The sequence below is a fragment of the Octodon degus genome, unplaced genomic scaffold (assembly GCF_000260255.1).
Source record: "Octodon degus isolate 3935 unplaced genomic scaffold, OctDeg1.0 scaffold00147, whole genome shotgun sequence".
Classification (NCBI taxonomy): domain Eukaryota; kingdom Metazoa; phylum Chordata; class Mammalia; order Rodentia; family Octodontidae; genus Octodon; species Octodon degus.
Window position 1 is genome coordinate 1038192 of NW_004524723.1, and position 12606 is coordinate 1050797.

Below are 12606 nucleotides of genomic sequence, written 5' to 3' on the forward strand. Positions count from 1 at the left end.
AGTCCAAGCTGCACAGTGAGACCCTGTACCAAATACATGAATGAATGAATGAATGAATGAATGAATGAATGAATGAATGAATATAAAATACCAGGACCTATAAACAGTTCCATCATGAATTTTGGCTTTCTCCGGAAGGATTGTAATCAGGGAGATTATTCACTCTGTAGGTGAGAAGAATACAAAGGAGCCTAAAATCGTACGTGGAACCCCAACTCATTATGAAAGCTGACCAGAGTGAATTTCAGTCCTACTACACACAATGAATAGTACCAAAGATTCAGAAAAGCTAAAAACAGAAGAGATGCACATCTCACCCTATCAAAGTTCTGGAAAAAGATCTCATCCTTTCTTTTGGGGGATTTCAATTTCTCTACTTACACAGTTATACTCAAGCAGTTTTAGATATACTTGTCTTCTATTTACATGAAAACTTAAAGTGGTGATCCACTTCCCACAGCTCCTCACCAACAGCCACTTAAGTAAAGCATCCAAACACAACTAAGGGCAACTTTTTCTTTATTGATTAAAAATGAAGAAAACATGCAGTAAAATACAGTCAAACAGAGGGAAAGTTGAATATTTTACATCTTCAATAATCTAGCATACATCACAAGGAGGAACCTCCATTTATCGATACACCATTATTCTGTCCTCCAGATTATTAAATAGTACCAGCTGTCTCTAAGATTTTGGTTCAAAAGTTAAGTAAAATTCTCCAATTCATTAGTCTTTTAGAAAGACCATTTCACAAATAGCATTGGCACATATTACCTTGTGCTATATAGTTAATATAGCTATATACTCCAGGGACAAGGGGACCAGGAGTACTCTGAACCACAACTCCTGGAAAGGCTTCAGGCTGTTCCACCTGGGCAATCTCAGTATCACTGTACAAGCCAGTAGGAATTTGCCATCATGGGGAAAAAGAAATAACACTGTCTTGAGACTGTGGTTCTACCTTCTAACTCCACAAAGGGCAATTTAACTAAAAAGAAAAGAAAGCCCCACTCCATTTGTTGTTAGGCTTGTACCACTGAGGTTCAAAGATATGATGGCTGGAGAAAGTAAACAAAGGACAGGCTGCTGCTTATGCCTATCCCAACGTAGACCACTCCGTCATAAGCTGGAACAGGTTTGAGGCCCCTCCCAGGTTCATAAATAAGTAGACTTGAATGGTTTTGAAACTAAAAAATAGACTATGCAAGCCATTAATTTTGTGCCAAAGAGGACATTAACTCCTTTCTACACTCCATTCCCTCTTCCCTGACCTTACTTTCTAATCTCCAGGCCCATGTCCCCCAAAGAAAAACACGAACTATTTTTCCAGAAAAGTTCATCAATCTTTTTTCTCCCTCCTGACTTAGAAGACTACCTTCTTTAACCAATCCTGCTAGGACCTTGGACTTGGTGTCTAATCTTCTACTCTACTCTCCCAAATCTCCTCTCAAATCCATCCCCTTTCCCTTCCCAACATCCACCCCTATCCCAACATGCCTCTGTACCCAAGCAGATAAAGAACACCCACACCTAAAGCTACAGGCTCAGAAAGAATGGGACAAAAGTTATGACAAATAGTTATGGGAAAAACTATCAGGTACATTCCAAAGGAAAACTAGATAAAGTAATCTTATTCTTCAGATCAACAATATGGAAAGGGCTCAAGTGATTCTATAAAAGGCAACTCTCTCCTTTCCATGGGCCTAAAGCCCACCTCTGTGTGTCTCTTTAAGGCCAGATCAAATACCCTATTCACATAGAAAACTTGGTAACTTGGTTATTAGTTGTTAGGCAAAGACTATGAAACAGTAGGCAAAAAAGCAAAATCAACCCCATTGATTATTCACATATTGCATTATGAATGCTCTTTTTAAACCTAAAGAATAAGTTATATAATTTCTGTAGAAAATCAAATGTACACTGTCTACTCATAAAACCTAAAGGTCACGGCACATGTGGTTTCACTTTCCATCAGAGTCAGGTTCAGCGCACAGGGACCCCCTCCAGAGAGTCAGTGCAGGAGAGGGACAGAAGGCAGGCCTCTGGCCCAGGGTGAGTCTCCTTTATTGCTGTAGAAATCTCAGCCTTGCACACTCACTTCCTTGTGACTTGGAGGCCAGGTAAACTGATTCTCATAGGAGGATCGAGGAGCAGTTTTTCTTCAATTTAATTTTAATTTGAAAATAAATACTTTTCCAATCATGAATTCCGATTTTTGTTTTCAAAAACCACTTCTGGAAAAATTTACTTTCACAAGCCATTATTTGATATAATGGAAAATGCACTTGTAATGCAGAAACAGTACGAAGTTCCACTTTGAAGAATCCAATGGCTGAAGTTTGACTACAGTCAGATGTTTTGCACCAGCTGAAGTTAAGGCTAGCAACCCTTTTGGAGGGAGCAATGAAGAACGGGGTGCCTGAGAGCAGCTTCAGCAAAACACTTAAGAGATACTATGAACAAAACAAGAACACAGTTTAGGCTGCCTCCATCAGAGGCTGTGCTTTTTTCTAACAAAGCTTGCTAGAATTCACATCAGGGACAAAGAAAAAACACTAATTAAATTCTCTGGGCTCCCGCGGAACAATCAACTTTTAATTGCTACTTCAGTGGTAAAGAGATAACCCAAGATGCCCCCATTATGGCAGGTGTGAGAACAGGCAAGATGAGGATGTCCATAGAGCTGCAATTTTCCACCTGGGCCATCACTGGAGTAAGGCAAGAACAAGCTGAGATCTCCCTCCTGGCCTCGAGGCACATGGGCCACTTCTCAAAAGGAGGAAGAGAGGGGACGTGTGCAGCATTTATTAACGGAACTCTTTAAGGGGATGCTGGCCATGGGTGACCCAACTGTTCTTTCCCTGTAGGGAAAAGGGGGAAGGATGGCAGGAAAAACAAAGAACTCTAAAGCTCCTAGACGGGAGGTTTGTTGCTAGGTTCTTTGGCAGTAGTGGGTTGAGGCCAATAGAAGCAACAGAGATATGCTGTGTGGAATCTCCTTAGGCCACTTCTTGTGGGGCGGTGGTTTAGCTGATGCTGAGTTGGGCAAATCCTATTAGTTTGCCATCATCAGGAATATCCGAGCCTTCAACACCAGATGCCTGAGAACCAAACAAAATGATAAACTGTGGCTATTTATAAACAAAATTGCAGGTTATAATTAAAACTGGTATGAGACTATAGCAAGAAAGGCACTGGGTGGCAGGTCCCTGGGATATAAATGGGAGTCTGATGAACGTGTTTTCTCAAGAAGACAAGGAAATGGGGTACATAACTGAGTCCTACGGGCTTATTGAACACAGACTGAGGGTCAAAGGTTCTGAGAGGGAAAAAAAAGGCAGGCCACTCAAAGGGAGACATCAGCTCAGGGCTAAGGGCAATCCACTAGACTTTAATATTCTCACCATTCAAGGGGTATAAAAACTGATCTGCCCAGGCTGCTATCTTTGTAAAAGGTAAGATGGCTTAGTAAGAAGAAAATAATGAATACCAGCTTGAAAGTGACAGATCGATTTGACTGAGGTTCTTCCACAATTTTCTGCAAATTAGCAGCCACTGTAATCATAAAAAGAGAAAGTAATGAATGAGAAGCTATGTAAATCCACTTTAATCATGTTTTAAAAGCTTAAATACTGGTTAATGATCTTCTATGTAGAACTAAAATGAAGGGGAAAAGATCAATCAATCATTTCCCAAATGAAAGTATCTTTTAAACTCATCTCTAGATTGTACAAATATACATCCTGAATCATTGTTAAATTAACTTTCTTTAAAATGAAGGGGCCAGGGAGACGGCTCAGTAGAATAAGCACTTCCCCGGCAAGCACAAGGGTCTGAGTTCAATCCTCGGTTCTGCCAAAAAAAATAAAAATAAATAAATATATAAAATGTGTTAAGTAGCCTAAGACAGGCATCAGGTGACAGAGATATGATATGCCTATTCACGACTCAGAAAGCCTCAGAGTAGGAACCAACAAAGTATGGCCTTTAGTTCCTTTCTATTCTGCTTGCAAATTAAAGATGGTTTTAAAATGACAGAGACTTCATGGCCCACGAAGCCTGAAATAATAAGTCCCTCACTTACAAACATTCGAATTGCAAATTTTCACAGGTATACACTGTAAGACTTGCTTTGTCTGACTTACAAATGAATATGACTTACAAACATTCTCTCAGAAAGAGCTCATTTTGACATCAAGGACTATGTCTACTATCTGGCCTTTTACAGGAACACTGCTGACCCATCAAAAATGATAGTCTTCACCATCAGTGATACATACCTGTGGCTGACCTAATCCTAACCCTCATTCCTGCCTGCTTGCTTTTTCTAGAACTAAATCACCCAAGTTTGCTTACCTCTGTAAGCACAACTACATATACCAAAATACAAATAACCTATGACTTCTGTCATCATTTCTAATACAATATCCCAGAGGACTGGGTATTCTTTCATGTACTATATCAGAAGTCACAAAGTAAACCGTAATGAATAACTGTAATTTCCACTAAGCGAAGAATCATTTCAAAAATCTGCTGACCTATTCAATGTAATGAAATTCTAGGTGTTAGGTGCTAAGTACACAGAGACACAGAGGGACAAGGGCAAAGCACAATGAAGTTACCTATTACTAAATCTCTTCCATCGACCAGGCCAGCAGAAATGAGTTCCTGAGAGACACCTTCTGCTGTATCTGCAAGGACAGAGAAAAAAATTGCTCCAGCTTATCATTGTTGACTCTGAGCCAGTATGGGTGATGGTACTGCCAGACCCAAGTTAATTTCTATAACCACAGAACAAGAAGGCAGGAAGCTGTTCTTTCACTGGGGATTATCACAAGTGAGGAATTTTCAAAGGTCTTGATAGAAGGCAGAATCTGATAGGTGCCAGGCATCAGCTCAAAGTACAGATAACTGTCTAAGCAATTGAAGACACACCCATGTCAGAAGAGCCCCAAACAGTGATAATATAGAAGAAGTTTGTATTTTCAAGAACACTGGACTTGAGCTATCTGAGCTCTGAGCCATGAAACTGAATATAGAACTCCAGTGCTAATAACAAACATGATTTATTCTCAAAAAAGAAAAAAAATGCAAAACCTTCTCTTTGAGGATCTTTCAAGTGCTTTGCTAAAGTCATTTTTTATTCTGGTGGCTTTTCTGCTTACCCAATCATCTCGGGTGATACAATGTGAGCAATGAGTATAACTAGAAACTAAAAAGACAAGGGCTATTTCCTAATTAATTTCATATTCAACTGACTCACTGGTACCGGCTTTTGAGGGCTGGACATTGAGCCCCTCATCCACACAGATGACCAGTAATTTTAATTTTAATTAATTCCTGAAAATGTGACTGCTTGGCACTAAAAAAAAGTAAAACAGACACCTCTGTATGCTTGCCCCTGCTCTCCTTAATGCTCAGTTGCTGGCACTGACACAGCCAAAAGAGTAATATGGAACACAGAACAGGTATCTACTGGCTGTCCAAATAAATACTCTATGTAACATAGGCTAGAGAAAAAAAAAAAAAAAAAAACTACACCTTTTTCCAGCCTGAAATTCATGATCAGGAACACGGCATTCAGTGTGTTTAGTTTCTGTGTGACAATAAAGCAGATTGGAGACCTCATTTTCTCTTTATTATCGTAAGGAATAAGCGTGCACAGAGATCAGGGCAAGGACTTTACACCTGGAAAAATCTCTGAACAACAGCTACCTCTTTCCAGCTATGTAACCTATTTTTACCTCTCTCCAAGTTTTAATCTCATAATCTGATAGCGAGAGTAATTTCTTCTTAGGAGGCTGATATGAGAGTTTTGAGATAAGACCATTTAGCACAATGCCTGGCCCACAGCAAAGCAGTAAAAGATGGATTCACTAATATATATATATATCCCCAGAACCGGGGAATTGAACTCAGGCCCTTGCGCTTGCCAGAGAAGCGCTTATTCCACTGAGCCATCTCCCCGGCCCTATATATTATATTATACTTTCCAAATAAGCTTCATAATACAACACCTGCATTTTTATTTTATTTATATGTCCCCAAAACCTAAACAAGTAATTTTTATCACCTTTTTTAAAAGCAAAACAAATCTAAAGACCAAGAAATTCACATTTAATTAAATTTTTTAAAAAATTGAAGTTGCTTTCAATCTTTTGGATACGTCACCTCTCCCAGGAGTAAATTCAAATCGAATATCATTTAGTTCTTTTTTGGAATTCCTATGAAACAAAACATAATGAACAGAGTAAGAATTTCTCAACTGACACACAGAGTCTGCCTACACCAGAAGAACTATGCCTTGTCTGTAAACTCAGATCACGTAATATGTAGTGCATATGTTCACACTGCAGGATTCTGGGCTGGGCACCATCATCTAACTATCCTACAAGCCCCTGCACTTGTGTCCACACTGATCAATATAAAAATCTCATAAACACCCACTCCCATCTTATTTCCTAATAAGATGATGCTATGGTTTGAATAAGTCGGACAAAGATCATGTGGTAGAAATCTCTCAATGCAAGACTGGAAAGGTGGAACTTTGTGGGTAGAGAGGACAGGGTCTCACTATGAAGTTCAGGCTGGACTTGAACTCACTATGTAGCCTAGGCTTGCCTCAAACCTCTGGCAGTCCTCCTGCCTCAACCACCCAAGTGATGAGATTACAGGTATGCACCACAAGGCCCAGCTCTGAGACTTTTAAGAAATGATTAGCTCAGGAGGGCTCTGTCCTTTTAAGTGGGTTAATGCCCCTGGTGAGTTTATTATAAAACTGAATTTAGCCACCTCTTGTTCTTTGCCCATGAGATAAGGAAGCACAAAGGCCCTCATCAGATGTTGACCTCTAAACTTTGGACATACAAACCTTTAGAACTGAAAGAAATAATTTTATTCTCAACAATGACCCAGCCTCAGGTATTCTAGTTTTAACAATACAAAACGAACAAGGACAGACAATCATATAAAACTAAAAGAAGCCAGGCACCGAAGCACATACTTGTAATCCTGGCAATAAAGGAGGCTAAGGCATGAGGATATCAAGTTTGAGTCACACCAAGGCATCTTATCAAGACCCTGTCTCAAAAACTAAAAGGGCTGGATCCCTAATACTGTCAATTAAAAAACACTGAAAACTCCATGCTAACACAGGTAAGTGTAATTAAAATGATACAGCAATGTTTTCCAGCCTTGTCACCACTCCCAGATCACTTATCCCCATACTCAGATCACTGGAACCTTGCCTGTCTCTAATGATCAGCCAGGAAAAATTTATGAAATATATGATATTCTCTCAAATTCTACAGAATTCAGAAAAGAACACATGAGAGTGGAAAGATGAAAGGAAATTTTGGAAGCTATTTTTAGATAGGAATGGGAAGGATTAGATAGGTAGGTAAAGAGAGTAGGCCCATGCTAGCATCAGAGATAAACCACAACTCCAGAAACTGAAACGAACTCATGAGGTAGTTATAGTATAGTGATCACTACACTATGTACTGAGATTGACTTGCTTTCCTGGAAATTCTGGTTGAAAGTAGAGGAACTGGAAGATTATGTCAAAAGAAGACACATCTGATTATCTATGAGCCAAAGCCATCTTATCTAAACAAAGTGCAGGGTTTGAGTCTATTTGACAAATAAAATATTAGAGCATTTCACTGAAATTGTGGTTAAAATTCAGTGACTTATCTCAAAGACAAGCTATCCCATTTTTCTCTTGCAATGCTTTCTCTCTACACTGACAAATAAAAACTGGCATTAATGCTTGTAGGACACCTGAAACTAGCTTTTAGTTGTGCAGGCAAATACTACAAATCAGCATCTAACTTAGACTTGATTATTAAAGGAGCCATTTCACTTCAGCAGTAGGAAAAAGAATCTCACCTTCTAACTGCATAACTTGTGAACATTTTCACCTTCCTGCAACACATTGCTATGAGTCAAAAGAAATTTCTTTAAAAAGACTATTATTTACCTGTCTATTACGAAAATAGGGTAGGATTACCACAGTATCCTATTAATACAGAACTACTTAAAATGAGACTAGCTTTATGGAGTAATTTCTGTAAAAGAAAGAAACCAGGTCTTCATTCTTCATATTTATGGCATAATTTTACTGCTCCAAGTAAGATCAAAAGCTGCTCAAAGTAGCTATCACTACCTCAATCTCTAATAATGACCTTCCTGAGATAACCAGAAATTCACAAGTAGAGTGGGGGACTGGTCAGCAATTTAATGAGGCACTTTTCATATGTCAGTAACAGTTAAAGAAGGACTGGGATGTTTCACATGATGTGGTTTTTAATATTTTTTAAATGCATTTTATGAGTAGAGAGCGCTAAATGCAATAATACAGCTGCCACAAGTATTCTAACAAACTCTAGAATCTTAATCCAGGTACATGCTAGCATGAGATAGGGGGCTGTGATGGTTATCATGACTGTTGACTGGCTTGAGATGCCTAAAGTGACTGTTTCGGAAGCATGACCTTGGGCCCTGACTCTGGTCCCTACTACCTCCTTCTGTCTGGTGCTCTGCTTCCTAGCAGTCATGAAGTGAGCAGCTTTGCTCTGCTCTGCCCTTCTGCCATGATCTTCCTGCCATGAAGTTATCCACCCAGGCAATGACACCTCTAAAACCATGAGCCAGCACAAACTTCTCCTCTTTAGTTTGCAGGTATTGAGTATTTTGTCCTACAGGTGGAAAAGATGACCAATTCAGGAGTTTAAAATGCATAGACTGCTGGGGAGATAGCTCAGTGGAATAAGTGCTTGCCTAGCAAGTGCACGGTCCTGAGTTTGATCCCCGGTACCACTAAAAAAAGATTAAATGCACAAACTGCAGGATCTGTTTATATGCTCCCACTAAGAACCATGTATTTGTCACCAAAAAAACCCACTGAAAGTATGTTCAGAAATATTTATTTTCATGCTCATTTGATCTATCACAATCATAAAACCAGTCAGTACACTCTTGTGATGGTTTGTGTCCAGTTGGCCCCCCCAAAGTTTCATGCAGTCATTGTGGTGGCTTCTAGAGCTTGTGATTAATTCATCTTCCAATGCTGGGATTATGCATGTGAGTGCTACACCCGCCATAGGGTAGATAATCAGCACACAATACATGGAAGAGAAAGAGGCTTACTAGCCACCTCAGCCACTGCTCCTCCCTTTGCTCTTCACTGTTTTCCACCACCATGCATGGCTACTCTCTGCCATGTGCCACTCTGTTTCGAAACCAAGGGAGTTTGGACTAAAACTTCCACTATGAGCTAAATCAACTTTTTCTTTCTTAATTTTGGGTGTTGGGTATTTTGTCCCAGCAATGAGGAAAAAGTAACTGAGACACCTCTTGAATTTGTTGATCCTTGAGTCTATGGTGCTTCTATCATCACATTATAAGACTAATCATCCATAAACTCAGGCAGTAACTGTTACTCATCTCGAAAACTTATAGACCATGCCGTATAACCCAGACTAGCTACGCTGCTGATATACACACCTGTCACTACTGGCTGGGAAACAAATGAGGACACACACAACAGTCAGTCCCAGTGCCTGTTAACAGCCAGTTACTCATACTGTTGCTGTTATCTCTGAGGAAAATAATACACCTGAAACAAAGAGCAACTAATGCTCAGAATACACAGAATCCTATCCAGTTAATCTGATACAAACAACTACAACTACCATATAGCACTGATAGTACACTTACCTTAATCTTAGTACTAGACTGATAGGGACCTTGGTTTCTTGTGAACCTGATCCTGAAGACAGAGCCTAAAATGCATTGAAGAATTAAAGTCATTGCATGCAACATTAAGTGTGGAGGTGACTAATGGTCACCTGCAAAGTAATCATCTACTTGGCAGTCATTTCCTTCTCTCCAGGTGAGCTTATCCTCTCCCTAACACGGTCTCTGCCATGGGAGACATGTACTCCCAAATAGAACAGAAGCAAAAGGTCAGCCTGCCACTCAAACCAGAATTTCAGTACACATCCACATTTACATTTTGTAGTTTTTTACTTGCTATTCTCTGGTACAACAATAAAAACATGAAGCTAGGTTTCTCCCCATAAAAACTCAACCAGAACTAAGCACAGTGCTGCAAGTATGTATCTCAGCACTCAGGAAGCTGAAGCAGAAGGACCGTTTCAAGTTTGAGGCCTACTTAGAATACACAGCAAGACGCTGTCTCAAAAAGAGCCCCACATAACTAAACAAAAAAGGATACAAATGAATGACCATTTTGTATCTGTATGTTCAAAATAGTTAGGATAGATACACAGCTGCATTCTCTTGGATCACTGAATAGACAGATTTGTTCTAATAAGTGTTTGTGGACAGGATATCATGTCTGTATCTTGTACAATGAATAACCATTAAGGCAACAACATGCAATGTATTAATTATTAAAACTGTGCTGGTAATCGGTTTTGAAACTGTCTCATTGCTATTTGTTTCTCAATAAAATTATTTTTTTAAAAATCATAATGAAAAAAGAGCCCCACCAACATACTACCTTCTCCCCACACTATCTTTCATGTGGCAACACACAAGATAGGGTCTAAACTGGCTGTCCCTTAGGAGTCTGTTCAATCAAAGGTTCCAGATCTTTTCATGGCTAAACTAAATCTCTCTAAAACCTGTGCAGCTAACTCTTACTTACTAGTGGATATACCATCTATTTTAAAGTATTTACAAAATTAATTCAATGTTTTTGGCCAAGTACAATAATGCCTGAGAAGCTGAGGCAAGAGGATCTCAAGTTTGAAGCCAGTCGGCAACTTAGTAAGACCCTGTCTCAAAATGAAAAAGGAATGGGGTGCACCTCAGTGGTAGAGCACTTGCCTAGCACACCTAAGGCCTTGTCTTCATTCCTCAGCACTAGGCAAAAAATGCTGCCATCTTCATTCCTAAAACAACAGTATTTTTTCTCTTATAATGAGCAGAAATGGAAAGCCTGAAGGATAAAAAGGTTAAATACAACCACTGCCATAACTAACTGTAAGTGCTCAAAGCAGTGGTTTCCGAAAACAGACTAACACACATAGGTGCAAAAAGAAAATTCACATGTTCCATTTTCCTTAACCTAAAAGGTTAGAAAAAAGAAAAATTTGTGGTGTTTAATAAATAAACTGAATCCAAACTCTTCTGTTAGCCACACAGCACGAGGCCACAAGCTATATTTAGGATCAGAGGTTTTTTAAGGGGAGCATGAGAATCCATAGCAAGCAGAAATTCACACTGAGGCCTTCATTCACTCAGTTGCTTACAGCATGCTACAATCTAATACAGTTTTTTTTTTTGTTGTTGTTCTGGGCTCAGTTTATGGATCATATTACCTAGTTTTTTTTAAAAAAAACCTCAAAAAACTGAACTAATATCTTTAAAAGAGTAATGCAAGGATACCATGGATGGAGAAAGCATAAACAATACCAACATAAGAGAAAAAGCAGAAAATGGCAGAGACGATGATTCTCAGTTGTAGTATGAACTCCATCAGCTACATTCTAAAACTGAATTTAATAATGACTTAATATAAAGTTGAAAAGAAATTTGCCAAAACTTTCTGGTTTTAAATGTCTCGCCATTAACTAAGTAAGTGAATATGTGCTTAAAATATGTTGCTTAAGACCTGGGTGATTTCTAGCAATACCTCTTATCTACTCATACTTAAAACTATGAAGACAGAATTTCTAATTTGTTTAAAAATCTATGGAGACACCAACCTAAGGACTGTGCTCCTGATGACATTTGCTTCTCATGTACCTACAAGGCAACACTGGTGCATATACCCACTGTACCTGAGTTGCTTTTGCTGGCTCTGCTGGTGGTGGGAGTGAAACTTGAGTTGGCTGTGTAGGCATCTGCCCAGCTGGCTGAGGTAGATGAGCAGAAATCTGTTCTGGAATCTGGAGCAAAGTACCCATGGGATCAGCTGTTGAAAAGAGCTGTAACAAAACCACACATACAACACTGAGTAAAGTGGGAGACCCTTACGGGGTGACACATGCACAGGAATTTTTTGGTCTTCAAACAAAAGCATTTAAGGCCGGGGAGATGGCTCAGTGGAATAAGCGCTTCCCTGGCAAGTGCAAGACCCTGAGTCCAATCCCCGGTTCTGACAAAAAAAAAAAAAAAGCATTTGAGAACTGAGGTACTGCTGTACTAGTTTTTGCCACTTCTCTGAATATACTCCAAATGAAGTCAAATTATTTCTATGGCTTTATATTTTAGCATGCTTCTGAGGTATACTTTCATCTTTAAAAATTCATCCTTTTTATTTTTAATGAATACAAAATAGTGATAAAAAAAATACAAACAATACAAGATTTCACCAAACAAAGCAATAGGAATTCAATGATAGTTACTGTATCATAGGATGCTATCCCCAAACTAGTTGTTCAGATTATCAGATACAAACACATAAGATAGTTTAAAAAAAATAATAACAAAGAAGTTATAAGACATTCAAAAGAAGAAGGAAAAAAATCAAGAGTTTAAAAAAAAAATTTAAGCTTTAACTGGTCCTTTCAAAAGACCAGCAGAAATTGACAATTATCTAAACTATTCTGCATATATACCGAAACATATTTT

At 38.9% G+C, this 12606-nt stretch overlaps 1 protein-coding gene across 1 annotated transcript in view; it reads right to left on the reverse strand.

Annotated features, from left to right (window-relative positions):
* Positions 1-1337: 1337 nt before the first annotated feature.
* Positions 1338-12606, reverse strand: part of Oxsr1 (oxidative stress responsive 1) — a 155504-nt gene continuing 144235 nt past the window's right edge. Inside the window, exons 13-18 of the mRNA XM_004642146.2 lie at positions 11814-11960; positions 9721-9785; positions 6172-6224; positions 4623-4691; positions 3491-3555; positions 1338-3101 (exon numbers count right to left, since the gene is read on the reverse strand). Of these exons, the coding sequence (XP_004642203.1) occupies positions 3027-3101; positions 3491-3555; positions 4623-4691; positions 6172-6224; positions 9721-9785; positions 11814-11960 (474 nt within the window). The 3' untranslated portion in view covers positions 1338-3026. The remainder of the gene's footprint in view (positions 3102-3490; positions 3556-4622; positions 4692-6171; positions 6225-9720; positions 9786-11813; positions 11961-12606) is intronic.